At 36.9% G+C, this 19,870-nt stretch overlaps 1 protein-coding gene across 2 annotated transcripts in view; it reads left to right on the top strand.

Annotated features, from left to right (window-relative positions):
* The first annotated feature begins 1,613 nt into the window (after positions 1-1,613).
* Positions 1,614-19,870, top strand: part of pappab (pregnancy-associated plasma protein A, pappalysin 1b) — a 66,113-nt gene continuing 47,856 nt past the window's right edge. For both annotated transcript variants that reach the window (XR_006924766.1, XM_046842407.1), the window contains exons 1-6: positions 1,614-2,254; positions 6,909-7,992; positions 16,092-16,237; positions 16,356-16,649; positions 17,511-17,703; positions 17,926-18,047. Coding sequence is in view for 1 of the 2 variants with exons in the window: in XM_046842407.1 (XP_046698363.1) it covers positions 1,879-2,254; positions 6,909-7,992; positions 16,092-16,237; positions 16,356-16,649; positions 17,511-17,703; positions 17,926-18,047 (2,215 nt within the window). In the remaining variant the exon portion in view is untranslated. The remainder of the gene's footprint in view (positions 2,255-6,908; positions 7,993-16,091; positions 16,238-16,355; positions 16,650-17,510; positions 17,704-17,925; positions 18,048-19,870) is intronic.

Raw genomic sequence — 19,870 nt, 5'->3', positions numbered from 1 at the left:
CTGGCCAATTGTGTTACACCCTACACAATATTCTTGAGAATGGTGATTGGTGAATCGGATGACTCAGACCTCATTATATCGGATTTAACAGGCGATTGGAAACAATCGAGCAGGAAAGGTGAACTGCAAAGCCGTTATTATATTTTTGTTAGGCTGCACTATATGTTTGAAGCTTTTCAACCTGCTTTATTTACTGCTAAAATATTTATATTTATTTGTTGTACATGCTCAACAGCTGCACATGTTTCATTGCCAGGGCCTATAATTATTTGCAGTATATAGATTTACATATTTATCTCCACTACAATTTCTTCTGATAGATGCTCAACTGCATTTTGTTGCTAGTGTACCTGTACTATGCAATGACAATAAAGTTCAAAAGTCACAAATATAGATTTATACAGAAAATACAACTTGCAGTGAAATGTTAACCTGATCGGCTATTTAGAAAATAGTGCATTAAAAAAATGGACTATAAATATAAAATAAGATAAAAATCTATTCAAGAAAGATAAAGTCGTAGTTAAGAATAGTACACATGATTGAATGTGTAAGAAGAGAAGCAGAAATTGCAGTGGGATAAATGTATAAATGCAGTGGGATAAATGTATAAATGCAGTGGGATTAATGTATAAATGCAGTGGGATTAATGTATAAATGCAGTGGGATAAATGTATAAATGTGCGAAAGGGAAGTTGTGTGGAATGGAATGAAGTATGACAATTACAAAACCTAAAACAGTAACCGTAACAACATGAGGTGCTGTGCACAAATGCAGAATGACACGAGTATGAACGGGGAAAAAAACTAAGCATAAGAGACTTATGGGATAAGTGAGATGGGCATGCTCATCTTAAGAAGTCTGATAGCATGTAGGAAGAAGCTTCTTCTAAGCCTCACAGATTTGGCCATCAGACAGAGGAAATGTTTGTCTGATGGGAGCAGACAATCTGTCTGTCTGTCTGTCTGTCTGTCTGTCATAAATTCTGCAGGTTGCCTGCACCCTTGGTCTGTTAGGTCTGTAATCACCAGGGGGCGCTCGGTGAGCTTTTTGTCCCCCAGCAGAAGCGCACAGAGGTGGAAATCAGTGGGGCGATCATAGGCCACCCGTGACTCCCTCTCTTAACTTCAAGCGCCGTTAACTTAAAGATCTCTTCATTATTTCCTCTGAGCACTGAGCTCCTATGAGAGTCTCAAATATTAACATCCTAGACCTTGTACCAAGGCCAAGTCCTTGACCCTCACTGAAATCCACCTTACAATTACAATGCTGTTTTTTTTTTTTACGTTTCACATTCACAAGGCTGTTTTACTACATTATAGCGCCTATCCTTGATTTCCGTCCTGATTTTTTTTTTCTGTCTTTTTTTTCAGTTTAACACGCAGAAGAACTGGGAACATTTCCTGTCAAATGTATAGGGTGGTGAAAAGCCGCCCTGAAAGGGAAATGATTTTGATACCTCTTCTCCATTGATTGATTATTAGTCATGCCCGCACTTTAATGGGCTCCATTCAATTGGGAAGGTGGAGCACTTGGATGAATTAACATACCCCCCCCTCCAATCTGTGCTGAAGTGTCTTTGAAAGGGGCAAGGAAAAGGGGGGTCGTGGCTTAACATTATAAAGGAAAAAAATAAGACAGCATCGCTTTCTCGCTGTTTGGATCTGCTGTCTTGACAAGCTTTTGTTAGCCCAAAAAATACGGAGCGCCGAACGAGATGAGGACCTAGACGCTTTTATTGGAGAGCAGTTTTTTTTTTTTTACCTTATCTATTAAAGAGAAAAAATATATACACACGTACATATATATCCATATAGGCTTTATATACATATACAGAGATATATAGGCTATATTCTATACAGTACAGGTGAAAAAAAATGAAACTTTTGTTTTTTTGGACTTGGTTGCCATGCCTCTTGGTGTTCAGCTTGTGTCTGGGCTGCGAGTGCGGCGCTCTGAGAAGGACAGGAAGGTCTAAGAGAGACTTGGTGCGCGCAAGAGAGGCTGCTGGTGGAGTCTCGCCCGGAGCGTGCGGCACGCGGCTGCCGCGGGGCAAGCGCTCTGTATCCGGAACGCGTTCCGCTCGGCCGGGGGAGAGCGCGGGCGCAGCGCTGCGCCGCAACAGCGTCTACTTCAGCGGCAGAGGAGATCAGCTGCGGCTTAAACCCAGCATGGAGGTTCCGCGGGGTAATTTTACCCTGGAGATGTGGATAAAACCTGAGGGTGGTCAACGCTCTCCAAGTGTGATCGCAGGTTTGCTTTGGATTTTTTTCTTTTCTTCTTCTTTTTTTTTACTGCTCCATCCACATTCCGATGTAATCCTGATATATCACTGACTGCATTCCGCACATGCAACTTGCCAAGGGGTTGTTTTTTATTTATGAAGATTATAAAAAAACAATAACAAATCCAATTATATAAGCAATGAACATCATTTATTTAGCAGCTGCATCCGTGAAATACAGCATCATATACATTATGGATTAGTATTTTTTGCAAAAGCATATACACAAATATTTAGGTGCATTTTTTCTTACCTAATTTTTGCATCACGTGAAAAAAAAAATAAACATCCAGAACAAAAACAAACAACTCGTGGCATTTGACAGCTTCTTATTTACAAATTCTCCTCTTTTCATTTGACACCGAGCTCTGATTTGTTTGCTTTCTCACCTAAATATCTGCCTATTTCTTTATTTTTTCTTTTTTTTTTTTTTTTTTTTACATTTTACGCAAGTTCAAGCCTTCATTCCCCAGTGCGGGGACCCACAAATACCCAGAAACAATACCACCACATTCACTAGGACAACTTTCTCCTCTATTTATTTCAGGAATAAAACCTAATGACATCTCCAGTGAAGACTTCATGGAAAGATCTGAATGGCTGAATAATAGATATCAATAGGGAACTGCGTATATCCGCTAGTTATTGATTAGTTTTTTTTGTTCATGAACACTCCAGGCTTTGGACGGGACAGCCTGAAGGCTGAGTACCTTTTGAGTATATTTAGAGACGACAGCCGAAGGTGTAGACGCGGTGAAGTGAAGTGGATTGGAGAGAAGTGAAGTGAAGTCTGTCCGGTGCGAAAATTCCGCGAAAATCACAGCTCGTCTTTTTTTTTTTTTTTTTTAAATCTGGATGGAAGACGTCATCGCTTTGATGCGTAATATGGCTCCGCCCCTTATATAATGAGCTGTAGGCTGTCCTCCAGGTCTGATCGACATGACAATATTTGCATCAATATTTATGGAATGACATCAACTCTTCGTTCTGATAACAATCAGTTTAATACTGCAACACATGACAAATGCCTTATATAATCCATACATTTAACTAAATATTTTCTTTCTTTCTTTCTTTCTTTCTTTTCTAATTACAAATTTTACCATATAACCTTCATTACATATTAAGATGTCTCGGTCTTTTTTATGTGCATGTGATTTTCTTATTGTTTCTGGTTTTCTGATGGCCAGAGTGAAGTTAGTGCAGGTTTTGCCTCATTTTTCTCTCATGAGAAGAAAATTTAGATTGGTCCTAATTGCTCCAACAGTTTTTCAATGAAAAATTCTCACTTGTTATTCCTTTAAATCTATTATTACACCGATTCTAATTAGATCAAAAATATAAAAAAAAAGTAAACTCACTAATCCAGATATAGCTTATAATAAACAACTTGTTTAGCATTGTGTGATTTGTGAGACTGCAGTAGATTTTGTATTTACATAATGATATTAAATATTTATGCCAGATGTTTTTTTTTTTTTTAATGCACATGGAATCATTGGAGATGGTCCTAGAATAAAACCTAAAATATTATAAAATTAAACAAGACAAATAGTTTAACTAGCAAGAGATTGTAATTAAATCTTTTTAATCATTAAATAATTTTCTTTTTATTTAAACAGATTTTATTAAATAATTATTTAATTTGTTTTAAACAATACAATTTAGTGCATCAAGTGATGTGTACGTATTTAAAGAATCTGAATAGTAAACAGTTGATTTTTGATTTGAGCAAAAACAACAAATTTCCATATAAAAAGCTTTTCACACTGTTAAATGTCAAAATATATTATTGTTAAACATAATATGTAGTACATACACTAAAATATACAGTTGAAGGTTGAGAAGTGAAAGTGAGGATTTTGAGAGGTTAAATTATATTGACTCATCTTATTATAGATATAGCATTAAATTACACATTACACATTCTCAGTTTTTCTCTTCTTGTGTCGTGAAAAAAAAAAAACAGCAATTCACAGCTTGACAGAGGCACATTGTTTGCAAATGACAGTCTTTTGTGAAGGCATGGTTTTAAAGTGCCACTCTTGATGGCTTAATCTGTAAAATTAGTGCCTTGTCCATCCTTTCATGAAGTGTTTTTTATTATTGCTCTAGATTAAGATGTTACTTCATTCATTACAAAATCATCAAACAGAGTCAGTGAATCAAATACACTTGAAGTGCACATAGAGAGGAAAGCAGTAGATTATGCCCTTTTGTTAAACCTGTAGCATAAATAGAAGAATAGAATATCTCACCTATTCACAGAATCACTTTAGAGGTCAATCACATTTCATAAAACCTTTGTTTAGGTAGTTTATTGCAGTTTTGCATTCAACGTATACAGAGCAGCATATCACTCTAATAAAAATTATTAAGGCATTTCTGGACACTTGTCAGCATTTACAAGATAAAACCAAAAACAAAGGAAATGTGTGAGGATTTTTGTTTATAATGAGTATAACAGTTTTACTACACATACAATTTAATAATATGATTAAATATGATTCTTTTGAAAAAATAAATATGCAGACATCTGCCATGTAAATCTAGGTGTGACACTTATTCTTAGTCAGAAATGCTTCTTGTGCCTCTCATTTGGCAATACTAACTGTGTTGTGCTCTGTCCATGGTGCTGAGATGCAGTACGCTTCAAAAACACATCAGTGAACCGAAGATTGATCATATTTTATCTTTGTACTCTGTCATTTAGCTTAAACGGCAACTTTAATCTCTGTGACCTTCACACTGCATACCATTGTCATAAAAAAAAAAAAGAAAATGCAATTCTCTCAGCGTTGTTTTTATCTATCTGCCCCCTCTTGCCCATTTATTTTTTTGCCACCACTGACACCATTACACATGCAAAGTTTCGATCTGGCATCATTTTTACCTGTTTGTTATTTGCCACTTAGTGGTCTCATTCCAGGATTTCGCAGATTGTAATTTCCTCACTTTTATGGCACAATTTATTTTTATAGTAGCTGGCAGTGCTTTTGCGGGCAGCAGAGGACTGTGAGGGAGGCTGCAAGCTCTTGTGTGCCCATTTCTGCCCCAAATCTGGGACTTCTGTCTTAATGTCAATAATCTTTTTGTAATGCTAGTGGTCAGAATAAAAAAAACAAAAAACATTGCTCATTAAAGTGAGCAATGCTTCAAGTAGTTCAAGCTGTTTGAGGAAAACTTGCCCTGTTAACAAAATGCACATTCACTGAAATTGATAGACATCCTGTAATAAAGTCATTGTCTAAAATATTTAAATATTTATATATATTTTTTGTGAGTTAGTGGTAAAAGCTAGTGTAAGCATGCACACATGCAGCACTAATACTAACTCACAAAAGCTGACATTTTTCCCTGCTACCCCGGTAACATTTTACAGCTTATTTGGCCTACAGGTTTTTTTTACCAATTACTTCTAGCAAACATACTTCTCACAGATATGTGAGAAGAGGGAACATTCCTCTCACAGTGAGAAGGAGCAGACTGTGTACACAACACTAGAATGAGGGTCACAAAGAGTCCCATTCCTCTTTTTGATCCTGGTGCATCTCCCTGATTAGTAAATGTGTCACAACAACAGCTCCCTGAATCTGAAAGGGTTGTATTATGAATCTGCTTTCAGATTATTAGTAAAGTACAATTAAAAGAAGAACCTATTTTGATTTTTACCTTCATACACAGAGAACATGCTCTTAAAACTGTTACTACCTTAATGTAGTATATGAAACCTTATATGAAAAAATAAAAATAAATATATATATATAAAATTAAACCTTTTGCAGAACTGATATTTGCCATTTTATTTACTCCAACCTAATTTTCAATTTTATTAAAAATGGAAATCTTCAAGCAGTTGCAGATTTCAACATTTATCATGTAGTTAACCTCCTTTCTACTGACTGTCTCAGTCCTCTTCCAGGATTACCGGCCTTTTATTTACTTTCACTTTTCTCCATAAAATAAACATTCTCACTAGATGTAAGAATACGTTGCCTTCCTGAGACTAACATGCACATTTTCCAAATGAAACAGGAAAAGAGGGTTTCTCTTATCATAATAAGGTCTTTGCTGAAAAAAGGGCCTTTTTTTTTAAACCAGCCCAACTGCTGAGGCATATTTCAAGAAAATAGACTGAAAGTTCATGTAACCTTTGGTCTGTTGATACAAGACCACAGTGTTGGAGTCTGATTGCTAGCAGATGCTTTGCTGTAGGCTCGCAGTCTTTTGACTAGACTGTTTTCAAAAGTTCAATCATGGGAACTGCACGGTGTTCCTCACTTTGCTGCAATGGCACACATGCAGTTTGACATTGTTCTTCAGAGAACAAAGTATGAGTGAAAATAACAGTTCTTATAATGTTTTTTACATGTAATTTAATATGGTGATTAAGAATTGTTGGCCAAGGAAATTGACAGTTAGCATGTTTATTGCACATACTGCATGGTTCCGGTGTAAATTCTCAGAAAAACGGCTAAATCTAGAACCCTTTGCAGTTTTTAGTTGATTTCTATGGTTCGAAAAACATGTTGAGCATTTGTATCCAAACACTTGTGTTTATGCTATTCAGCCATGTGACCTATGGAGTATTTCTTAATCTTAAACTTTTTTTCTTCCACATAGGGCTCTATGACAAATGCTTCTACGCATCCTGTGATCGAGGCTGGTTACTCGGCATCAAACCAGTGAGCGATCAAGGAAACAGGGACCCTCGCTTCTTCTTCTCACTCAAAACAGACCGAGCACACAAAGTTACCACAATCACCTCCAATGCTCCCTACTCCCACAACCACTGGCACCATCTGGCTGTCACCTACAATGGCCTCCACATGAAGCTTTACCTGAATGGGGCTCAAGTTGCTGTAAGCCGGGAGCAGTCCGGGGAAGTGTTTAGCCCTCTCACCAAAAAATGCAAGGTGTTAATGGTAGGTGGAAATGCTCTTAATCACAACTATAGAGGGACACTGGAGTACCTGAGCCTTTGGAAAGAAGCACTGGGCCAGCACAAGATCATTCAATACATGCAGAGCCCACTACATGATTACCACAATGACCTTTCCCAACTGATCATTTACGAGAATTTTGAAAATCCATCTCGGAAGTGGCTGACAGTGAAAGACGGGAGCTTTCCCCAGATGGCGATTTCTGACCGCACGTTGACAGCTAACCTTGGTGTCTCTGTGGAAACTGCATTGGTTCCTCCACCATGTGGACAGATGATCTGTGACAATGTGGAAGTTGTGACAAACTACAATCGATTATGGACCTTCCGCAAGCCTAAGACGGTGCGATACCGCTTGGTGAACGTGTACGATGATGACGGACGCTGGCCAACAGTTACAGAGCACCAGATCAACCTCCAGCACCAACATCTAAACAAAGCTTTCCGCATCTACAACATTACCTGGGAGCACACCGTGCACAATGTCTACAACTCGTCCCTGCGAAACCGCCTGGTCCTGGCTAACTGTGATATCAGCAAAGTGGGTGATGAGGAGTGTGACCCAGAATGCAACCACACACTTACTGGTTTTGATGCAGGCTACTGTAGGAGGCAAACCATCATCTGTGCTGAGCACAAAATCGGGAACAAAGTCTGTGATCTTGAGTGTAACTTGGATCATTTCAACTATGACCAGGGTGACTGCTGTGACCCCAACATTACAGATGTCACCAAAACCTGCTTTAATCCAGCATCACGCTACAGGTAAGCCTGAGGATTTTACAATTCTGCTAAATTGTAAAATGTATGTAAAATTATTGTATTTGTGAAGATACAGCATAAGTACAAACATTTACCCAATTTGGGAAACGCACTTTTATAGAGGTACTTACATTTATTTCATTCATACAACTGAGCAGCTATAGGGTTATGGGCTTTGCTCAGGGGCCCAAGAGCGGCAGCTTGGTGTGGCTGGGATTTGAACTCACTACCTTCTGATGCAAAGTAGGACAAAAGCAGAGAATTAAACATTGGATAATTATACGGTCAGTCTCTGACACATATTTTTTCGTGTTGACCAGTAGTGAATGTTTCACAGGTCATCTGTTTCCTTTTGTGTCAAAGCCAAGCAGCACTTAAGCAGGACTTCTGTTGATTGATTGGGATGAGAGGAGATGCACTATCTTTTATTTGGGCTTTATAAATGTGGATTGATTGGGAGTAAGTCGGAATAGACAGAGAACCTGAGTTTGAACTTTGTATATTTTTACTTACAGTAGGGGAAGTTCTTCCAGAAATACCACCAAAAAAACATTTAAAGAAATTATAAAATGTGTAGGGGATAAAATTATAAAATTAAGCCTGGGGGAAGTATTTATGGACAATGTTAGAAGTGGATTATACTTTGTAATACATTAGGATTTTGCTATTATTAGTATTTTTTATATTGTAATGATTACATACACACGTGTCTTTGACTGTTGCTAATATTTTTTTATTTCATTGAGGAAATATAACCTCGCTTCAACAAGGTACTGGTTGTAATAAAAAATGTGTTTTTGCTCAGTTGTATCATCTTCACTGAATGTAATCACAATCATTGATTTAATAACTGTGTTTGTGTGTGTGTGCGCGCTGTGTGTGTGCATGCGTGTGTGAGGAGGCTCAAGTGTGTGAGTCAACCAAAAAGAAAAGAGCTCTCCAACTTGTTGCTTGTTTTGATTTGATTATGGTATGTCTGGAGTTCTTTGTAGAGAGCTGCATAACAAAATGATTTGACATTCCTTTCTGATTGTTGAAGAATGCGTGAAGCGAAGGTTGCGCAAGAATTAAATAATGGACTTGAATGCTGTTGTGTATCTCTTTACCTAACGCCAGGGTTTTGTCTGTGTAACATGTGGTATGTCAGCGTTCACACACCAGGCTGAAGCTGATTATTTATTTTTTATTACATTACATACAACACACACACACACACACACAAATATATATATATATATATATATATATATATATATATATATATATATATATATATATATATATATATACTGTATATACATACATACATACATTTATGGCATTTTGGCAGATGCCTTTATCCAGAGCGACATTCAATTAAGCAGAGGAGGGTTGAGGGCCTTGCTCAAGGGCCCAGCAGTGGCAGGAACTTCTGAACTTCCAACACAGCGTCCAACACCTTAACTACTAAGCTACTATCTTACATTCCAAAGTTGTTTTATTTTTTTTATATTTTACCTCACTGATTAGGAGATGACACACCTAGATTTTAGGATTTTAATCTTATCCTGGAAATATATAAAATCTTTCTGTAGCCTTTAAGTCAGTTAGGTCATGTAAGAAAAGAAACTGCTTCCCAGAGTGCTGTGTATTTGTGTTTGCCGCACACTATTCAGCTGGAGGGCCCTGGGACTCGTGCTTTTCATCATTAACTTTATGTTATTCGACCCCAAGCTTTACAAGTTGTGTCTGAATTGGAGCCACATACCTTGTAAAACCAGGGCCTTTACATGCTTTTGGCTTGAATGAGGATTTGGAGAGAGACAAGCTCACTTTAAAGAGTCTGATGGGCTCATAAAAACACCTGCTGCCAGAATTGAGATGAAATGTAGAGGATCTACTTACACTTTCTACCCTCAAACAAACGCATACATGCACAGACACAGGCGTGCAGGCGTTTTCAGTGTTCACATAGCCGAAAGTGTTTAGAAGTGCAGCGAGGATAGCTGATCCCTGGGGACAGCAGGATTTCCTCTTGTTAAATAGCAATAATCAAATAGGCCTTTAGCATGCCTTTGTGAGCAAAGTTGATTAATTTGTCTGAGGAGAAGTTCGAGGAGCTCTTTTCATGCAGAACTAAAGAGGCAGAGCAGCAGAGAGGAACTCTTTCCTGCTGTGGCCACACTATACACACAATAATGAACATTTATCAACCCTTGTATGGATTTACTGTATTGTTAGGCACGTCTTTAGTTAACTTGCTTACAGTATGTTGAAATGAATATTTATAACCATCTGAAGTCTTCTTAGTCACACGCTGTCTGATTTAGACCTTATATTTGCCAATAAATCCATCTGATTTACAGTATGCTCTCGTGTTGCCTGTTCCCTTATCATCTTTACGGTCTTCTGTCAGGTAATAAATGTTATTTCTTTAGAGCTCACCTGCAAATTTCTCTGTGAATTTGCAAAACCGCCTGCACATGATTGACAGCTTCTCAGATGCATGTGGGACTGATAAATGCAACAATGCTTGGAAAATGTTTCCTCAGCCAAGTGCCATGTCAACCTACCTCAGGCAGCAGCAGACAAACATCCACATACTTCATCTGTACATATGGGTGTTTTTTACTGACTTTATTGAATAATACATGCGTGTCAATGGATGGTGCTGTAGTCATGTATTTAATACACTTTAAATATAAATGCTTCTACATAGAAGCTTCTTCATGAGAACATGAAATGCACTTTGACAGCACTTTCTTAGCTCAGTAACACTTTTATTTGATTTATTTTTTTGTCAATGAAACAAGTGTAAAATAAAACAGATCTGTCAGAATTAAGTTTGAAAAGGTTGATCTATACTGCATTGTTTCAGACTTTCAATCATTTACGGCATTTGAGAATGACTTACATTTATCCTATTCATACAACTGAGCAATTACAGTTTAAGGGCCTTGCTCAAGGGCCCAGGAGTGGCTGGAGGAATTGAGTTTATGACCTCCTGATAAGAAAGCCAACATTTTAACCACTGAGCTAACTGTGACATTTCTTGGAAATTATTTCTTCTTGTTATATATATATATATATATATATATATATATATATATATAGTAGAGAGAGAGAGAGAGAGAGAGAGAGAGAGAGAGAGAGAGAGAGAGAGAGAGATTTCATTATTAAATGCAACAATTGAACAATTTCTATCTAGATATTTCAGTATGAGTTTGGATTACTGGCACAAAACAGTAAAAAGTTCTTCATTTTGCATTATTAATAGTTTTACCCCATGAGCAATTCAAATTGAAGGCACTTCTGATTTCTATATTTGTCTCGATTTTTTTCAGTCAAGATTATGCCAAATTTTGCACTATACTTGGTGACTCAAATGCCCCTCTGCGCAGCACGTGATAATCATATGTCACTAAACACCTACACTTGTTCCCTATTACACCTAATAAACAGCACTTATTTACCGTTGCATATTGGTATTTTCAAGTGTTAGTCTCAGCTTTCTGCTTAGTCTTCATGTAGTTTTGCTTAGTATCCATTTTTTATGTTTGTGGTGTTGGATTTGATAGTTCTTGGGATTTTCGGATTGTATATAATAAATTACCTGTATCCGTCTATGCTTTAAATACATGACACAGCAGAAAATGATAGAAAAAGTTTAGGAAAAAAAAACACTATATAATTACTATTCCTTTAAAATCCTTACATCGATTAGAGTATGTTTTCTAGCCACCCAAAGCACATGCATTTATATAAACATTACAAGCCGGCCAAACAGTGTTTAAATGCTTTATGCACACTCTGAATTTTCATAGCTTGATATTCACATCTGATTCGTGTTGAGTTCTACTGCAAGTGAGCCAATGACTTGAATTACTTGAATTATTAGATTTGCATTGACCTGCAGAAGTAGAGCATTAGCTAAATAAAAAGCTCTTGCACTTGTTCTGTGATTCTTCTTCCTGCTAAACTCTCTGACCCGTTGTGCTCCGCTTTGTACAGCCAGCTACATATTTTCATAGGAAATAATAAAATTCCTGAAATTATTAGGAGGAATCATTATATCATCTTCTCCCCACAGACATATCCCTCATGCAGGCTATTCGATTTTCCCAGGCTGCTCTCTAATGGCCTTTTTAAAAAAGACCCCCTGTGAAACTTTGTCTTACTTGGCTATCTGTAAAAAAAAAAATTGGCCCCGGTGGTTGTTTAAATTGGCCTGAAAAATATCTAAGCTTGAAAAATATAATTTCTCTCTCTGTTATCATCTCGGGTTCAGGTAATGGCAATAGCTGCAAACAAGACGCTGCCAATTCACTCGCGCGAGAGAGAATAAGCAGAGTCGAATTCTCTACAATTGTTCAGGCTGAAGTTACACAACAATGTGATCATTTGGACAAATTCAGGAAAGGGGTATTAACATCATCTTAGATTGAACAGAGCCCAGTAAATGTTCCAAAGTTTTGTAGTGGTTAAAGCATGATTGTGTCTGGCGCTGGAACATGGCGAGATTGAAACCTGTTATCCTTGAAAGTATGGACAAAAAGGAATTTATTTGTCAAAAGTTGTATTCCAATATCCCTTCTGTTTTTACTTGTTTAGTGCCAAACTAAGTACAGATCTCCCTGTGGGCTCACATTGATTATTCTCATCCATTCTTCTTTTTCTTTTGCAAAAATGTGTACACAGCTAAAAAAAAATAATAAATAAAAATCTTGATGTAACACAGTGTTTTATACGAGTGCAATAAGGGATTGAATTGATACTGTAAGTGTTTTACACTGAACCTGTTAATTCAAAACTGGGGATTCAACTGCTTTTCATATGCCACCAGCAGTTCCCTCGATTTTGTCCAGCTTGTAAATGCATGTGCTGGCTTGTAACACTGTCACCACAACTGAGCAGCAATTTTCTCCCCTACACTGGGCACACACAGAAGCTGGCATGTGTCTTCACGAACACCATGTGAACTAGGCATCAAATTACATTTGTTTAGTAAACCGTTTTTAATTAAACCACTGTTTTGCATACTTTAGGGTTAAAATAAACATTATGCACATTTTTCACCAAATTTCGCATTCTTTGAAATATCACAGGCACTCATGATGGAGAATGATGTCTTCTTATGACAAAGGTCTGGAGTTTAGTAGAGTAAAAACAAAATCAAGGTAAAAAGTATGCTGCCTTTAAAGGATATTTAATCAAAGAAACTAGAAACTCTTATTATCATATTACTTCATTCTACCCTGGATTTTTTTTTCTTGTGCTTATGAACCAGTGCTTGGTTGGTCTTTGTATTGAACTGGACAACAGATGTTCTTAAAAAGAGAAATGAGGTACTGGCTGTTTTTTTTGAATGGCAGTTTGGGAGGTAGTGGGGTGGCGGTTCTACCATGAGAGGGATAGTTGGAAGTGGGGGGTTGAGCATAGCTTTTCTTTATTTTGCTCAGGGGATTTTTTCAAAAGGGGAAATGTTTTGAGAAGATTTGAATGTGGGCCTCCCATTAGAAACTCACAGGAGGTGAGATAAGAGCTGATACAAAAACCTATATATCTTTGCAGATATGGATGAATTAAATCATGAGATCACATGATGCTAAACCTATTGAACAAATACTTCAGCAAAGCAAAATTTATCATCATCAGGCCACAGCGATGAATAAGTAAAACAGTGGGAAAATAATATGTGATAAAAACTGTAACATGTAATTGCATTGCAGTGCACCTTTATTATGTACAGTATATGTAGATACTGAGTATATATATATATATATATATATATATATATATATATATATATATATATATATGAATGAACAAACGTACGAACAGATGAATGAATGAAGCTAGGCAGTTAAAAAGGTCAGAGGGCAGGAGAGCTTAAAAGGGTGTAATTGGTGGAAACTGTGGAAGTGGTTGTGCTTACAGTCATTGCATACTTTACAAGGCCACTTGTAGGATGTCTAGATAAAGGAATGAAAAAACAAATGACATGTCTAATCATGTACTAAATTAAATGATAAACATCTTAAAGGGGCTGTGGTCACATCCATCCAGAAGACACAATGCATTCCTAACCAGACAAGGCCAGTGACCTCTGACATCAGAGCTGGCCTTAGAACACTGCTCAAGTTATATTCCAAACACAAACTCCCAGTGTGGTCTCTTAAGTCTCGCAGGGGCCAATAAATTACAGAACACTTACTGATGCCCAGACTGTGTGTATATACACACATACACACACACACACCACACACGGTCCTATTCCTCAATCAGCCAATCTGCTGAATGTGATTAATTATATTGCTATAATTATGATTATTTCAGTTTAAAACACATGCACACTTCAATCATTACAAGACCCATACATGTCAGCTGTTGGCAACCGTGCTGGAAATGACGTTGGTTCAAATCATGAGCAGAGGTTTATTTAGAAACACTACAAAAGGCATGCAGTCCAAAACGAGACGCAAAAGAGTAATTCAAAGGTCAGGTCAAAAACTTGCGGTAAAATGGTAACCAAACTGACTCAAATATAAAAAAAATATAAAATAAATAAATAAAAGCTAAACAGTATATATATATATATATATATATATATATATATATATATATATATATATATATATATATATATATATTATATGGGGGGGTAATCAATTAGAAATATATTATTCCTGCAGGATGCAGCAAAAAGCATTGAGAGGCAGCAGCCACATAAAAAAAAAACCCTGTGTTGGTTAGATGAATAATGTGATGTCCCTGAGTTTAAGGAACTGAAATAATTTTTTAGGGGCATAAATGTAGGGTTTAGGGGGAAAGATTTGGTAAAAAAAAAAAACCTTTAGGCCACTCCTATTTCTGTTTTACAGAATACAGACATGAATACAGATGTTTAAAACATGAAACATAAAAAAGACACCAACAGTGTTATATTATGCACTATATGGTCAGAAGTATGTATTTAGCCTTCCCTTGCTGTTATAACATTACTCACCTTTCTAGAAAGGCTTTGGGTTAGGGTTAGGGTTTGGAAAATACCCACATATGTATTTACATAGATTTGGACATGTATTGAATGTATTGTACTTATTGAAGTATTAATTTAGTTAAATGAATGAATGAATGAATGAATGAATGAATGAATGAATGAATGAATGAAGCTAATGGAAGAGGTCACATGATAAGAGCTTAAGAGGGTGTAGTTGGGGAAATATTCAATAAACACCAAGCCCAAACCTGGATAAATGGGGAGGGTTGTGTTAGGAAGGGCATCCAGAAAAACATGTGCCAAATCAAATATGCAGATCAGAAATCAGAATTTCATACAAGATCGGTCAAGGCCTGGGTTACCAACGACCGGCACAGGTATCGTTAAATAATTAAATTAAATAAATTGAAATGTAAATAAAAATTGGCTGGTTAATAGAGGAAGTGATTGTATTACAAAAGAAAAGGAGCTTCAACTATGTATATCACTTTATTATTATTGTTATTATTATTATTATTATTATTATTATTATTACCACTAGAGTAAAGCTAAGCTTACGGAATGACACACGGTAACAGAAATGAAAGTCTGCAACATAGGCAGGGGATGAACCTGGACCAGATCCAAAAAGCCAGAAAGAGCTGTGAACTGTTTACTTAGGAACTGTAGAATACAAAAATGGACAGTGGTGTGTGTGCCAAACATCTCTGGAGTTGTTTGGAGAAAGTTCTTATAAGTCTGCTCACAGAATGTCTGCACTGTAATCCTAATGAGTATTGCTATGCTTTGTGAAGTTACCGTGACATCGCTCTGGTGTCTATGAATTGATTTTACATGATGATATTTTGCTTGTATATAATGCAAAGTGATTTGTTATTTATTAATAGCAAAACGTCTGAATAAACATTAACACCAAAGGCTTTAAACCTACTTTCAAAGAAGCCTCATATTTAACATTTAGAGATCTACTCCTGCAACAATTGCGTGGTGTCCCTGGTCCCTGAGTTTCACAAACTCTTTGCACCATAAGGTTTATTGTTTAATTATAGTGATCATGCCCTGACCATGCCCTGTTTGATATGTCTCATCGTAATGATTCCATATGGTTTTGTCTCTATCTCAGGGCCTACATGGATGTGAAAGAGTTGAAAGAGATTTTGCGCCTGGATGGCTCCACACACCTTAACATCTTTTTTGCCATCGCCACAGATGAAGACTTAGCAGGCGAAGCAACATGGCCTTGGGATAAAGATGCCTTAACACATTCAGGTAATAAGTAGTAACAGTTTTTTCCTACTACTTTCTACTACAGTTTGCGATGCGGATATAATTCAAATAATCTATCAATGCGAGGCTTGCGTTATCCTTATTTCTGTCTTTTCTTGAGGTGGGATTGTGCTGAATCCCTTGTTCTATGGCACGTTTGGACATACCCACACTATGATCCATGAGATCGGCCACAGCCTTGGACTGTACCATGTCTTCAGGGGGATTTCGGAAATCGAGTCATGCAACGATGCCTGTCTGGAGACAGAACCCTCATTGGAGACTGGGGACCTGTGTGCGGATACAAACCCCACACCAAAGTACAAGTACTGCAGAGACCCAGATCATGGAAATGACACATGTGGCCAGCGGCTCTTCAAGCACACTCCATTTAGAAATTATATGAGTTATGCTGGTGAGAATGAAACATAAAGCTCTTAACAGGCTGCAAATATTTACATACAAATATACATAGGTTATGACCCCCCCACCTGTGCTGGCTGCTCATGTAGTGAGAAAAATACATTATTTTTATTATCTATAAGACATCCTGGAGGCTCTGATATTTTCAAGTATGTCTGAAAGGATAAAAGTCCCAAAAGCTATAATGAATCAGTTCCCATGCTCTGTAGATCCCTAAATTCAGTTAATAATCCATCTTCTACAGTAATATGGTAATATAATTAAAATTTGATTGATACAACAGTATAATAATGTTATTAGTAATTTTTTTAAACATCATTATTTGAAAAATACACATAGAAAAATATTATACTTCAGGTTCTCTTTACAAAACACACAATCCCCATTGCCCACATCTCCCCATTTAGTATGTCTTCCACATTTTTTCTTTTTCTTCTTTCGTTACACAATAATGACAAATTCATGTGATAGACAGCTCTCATTTTTATACATCTGTGATCTTTCACGTAAAGGACATGGAGCTAATCTATCTACAGAATTACTTACTTCATTTACAAACACAAATGTGCAAATATCACAGTTAGATGGATATGATAAACAGTTCCTATATGTAAATGTGTAAATATATCCTTCAAATGAAATGAATTGAAGTCACGTTCCAATAAGAGAATCATCTCATATCCTACAGCAATTTTGCAGGAAAATTTGCCAAAAATAAAGAAACTACAGAGAGCAGCTGCTCTCCTAAAGGTGGCCAGCTTTCATCTTGGTAGCTGCTCAGAATGCTTGATAGTGTAAATTGAGATGCCTTGACAGTTTCAGTTTCTAATTTACCTTTTCTTGTCCTCTGAAGATGATGTCTGCACAAATTCCTTTACAATGAACCAGGTGGCTCGGATGCACTGCTATTTAGATCTGATCTACCAATCATGGAGGACTGAGACGAAGCCAGCTCCAGTTCCTCTAGCCCCTCGACTGATGGAGCAAGGGCAAGACTCTCTCACACTGGAGTGGTTCCCTGTACTCACTGGTCATTACTTTGACAGGTGAAAATGAAAGCAACAAAAGCATTGTCTCGGTTTTGTTTTGTAGCAAATATTACCACAGAGTGTTCCTTTAAATGCATGTATCTGTTGTCCACATGTGTGTAAGTTTCCTTATATGTATTACTGACCAGAGTAGAATAAAATGGGGGTTTTAGTATTGGATTTCTCATAATTTTTTTGCCGTGTCTAAGTTGCTACCCTGGCTGTTTGTTGGTTTCCTAGAGAAGTGGGATCCTTATGTGACAAATGCACTGAAGGAAGAGTGTTTCTCCAGTATGCCTCAAACTCATCTTCCCCAAAACCCTGCGTTCCATCTGGACACTGGAGCCCACGTGAGGCAGAGGGTAAGATGCAGCCACGTCTGATAGCAAAATTGTTTTTCACAAAGGTTTCATAACATTTTAACAATCATTTGACACACATTTCTAATACGTTTAACTAATAAATTATACAATGTAACAGAAATAAATCTGGAATAACAAAGATAACAAACATTTGACATGCAATCTGATAGCTTTGAAATTTAAATTGATGAGTGGCAAAAATAATTAGGTATAGGTTTCAGAGGCTTAGCTATCAACTTATATTTTTTCATGTACTATATATTAGTAGTATATAAGAATACCTATACAGTATAACTACAATATCAAATGCATGTTTCACAAGCCTTTTTATGACAGATAACCACCAATATCCACCAACTCTACTTCAAACAATGAAAGTCGTAACAAGGTAATAATCCATCAAGATGAGTTCAAATGCTAGTACTAGGACATTAATAAAAGCTAACCCCAGTTAGATTGCTAATCCTAATATTGTAGGCTATATCATTTTTTACTGAAGCATTTGTGAATTATCATTATTATTGATATTCCGTCCTATTGACACTTTTATTGAATATTTCATTGTTGTTATTTAATACAATCTGTCATGCTTATTCAATGTAATACAATATTGCACCTTGCACAGTTAGAATAGATAAGCTGATGCAAGTGAAACAAACTGACAAAAAATGTATGGAAAGATTTAGTCACATGGGTTTAGTCACAAAATTGTATTTTCTCATGGGTTTATTTTAAGAGTTGAAAAAAAAAATATGGACATAAATATATGAAAGAATTAGTCCACAGAGCATTCTGATATGATTGAAAAACGCTCTTCGTCACTGTGAGTGACTCATGTTTTCCTTGACTATATTAATTATTTTGAGCTTGAAATACAACCTTTGACCTGACCTTGCACAAAAACATGCTTTGTGCCAAAAATATTGTCCTTAATTCACTTTTCCGTGCGGGAAGTTCTCCAGTCTGGTTTGTAATTTACCACTTTATTTAACAGAATGTAATGATCGTTCTGCGCGTTCACGTTAGAAACAGAGATGACACTTGCCTGCATTATAATGTTTCCATAAAAAGTAAAAAAAAAAAAAAGGGTAAAACTGGGAAATGGAGTTGACATTAAAAACAAACCAAATTGTCTACATTCCACGGGAATGCCTGTTTTTCTGTTTAATTACTTAATTACCCCCTTTTGGGTTGCTTTAAAAAATAAATAAATAAAAATAGGTGAGCCAGGTTCGTGGTAAGGAAAGGCCATGAGTGCAAGCTTGCAGCCCTCAAAGCTAAGTTGGTACTACAGTGCCTATACTCAGTCAGCTGGGAAAGGCATGCCCAGGCTTGCCACAACATTTAAACTTCTCTCAGTGCTTGGAACACTTCCCTGGTGTACTCCATAGCCTGGGTGATCTTTCCACTGTTTACAACTGGATACAAACCTTCCTTTGACAACCTGCAGCTGCCTTACAACCATTTTGCAAAAAATCTTAGAAAATCAACTGCCCAGAGCACTTACACTCTCTCTAATGCATGTTCTCTGTCATCTACTGTATAAGCTAAACAAGCGACTTAGACAGTTTTTACTATCCCACCATACACCTCTCAGGCAGCACAGGCCGTGTCCTCACTTGCCTCCTGAATCAAAATGATGGAACAAGCAGTATTAGTACCATTATCGAGTTGCAGAATTTCAAGAAAACAAGAATGAGGGCACAGAAATGTGCAGGCTTGAAATACAGTTGCCAAAGGCAAGATTTGGAGATTTTTGCTATGCAAATTGCCCTGTGGTCAGTGGGGTTCATGAGAAGGACCCTGCTGCAGATTAGGTGATT

Source organism: Silurus meridionalis, chromosome 27 (assembly GCF_014805685.1).
Source record: "Silurus meridionalis isolate SWU-2019-XX chromosome 27, ASM1480568v1, whole genome shotgun sequence".
NCBI lineage: Eukaryota > Metazoa > Chordata > Actinopteri > Siluriformes > Siluridae > Silurus > Silurus meridionalis.
This window is presented reverse-complemented; position numbering and strand designations above follow the sequence as displayed.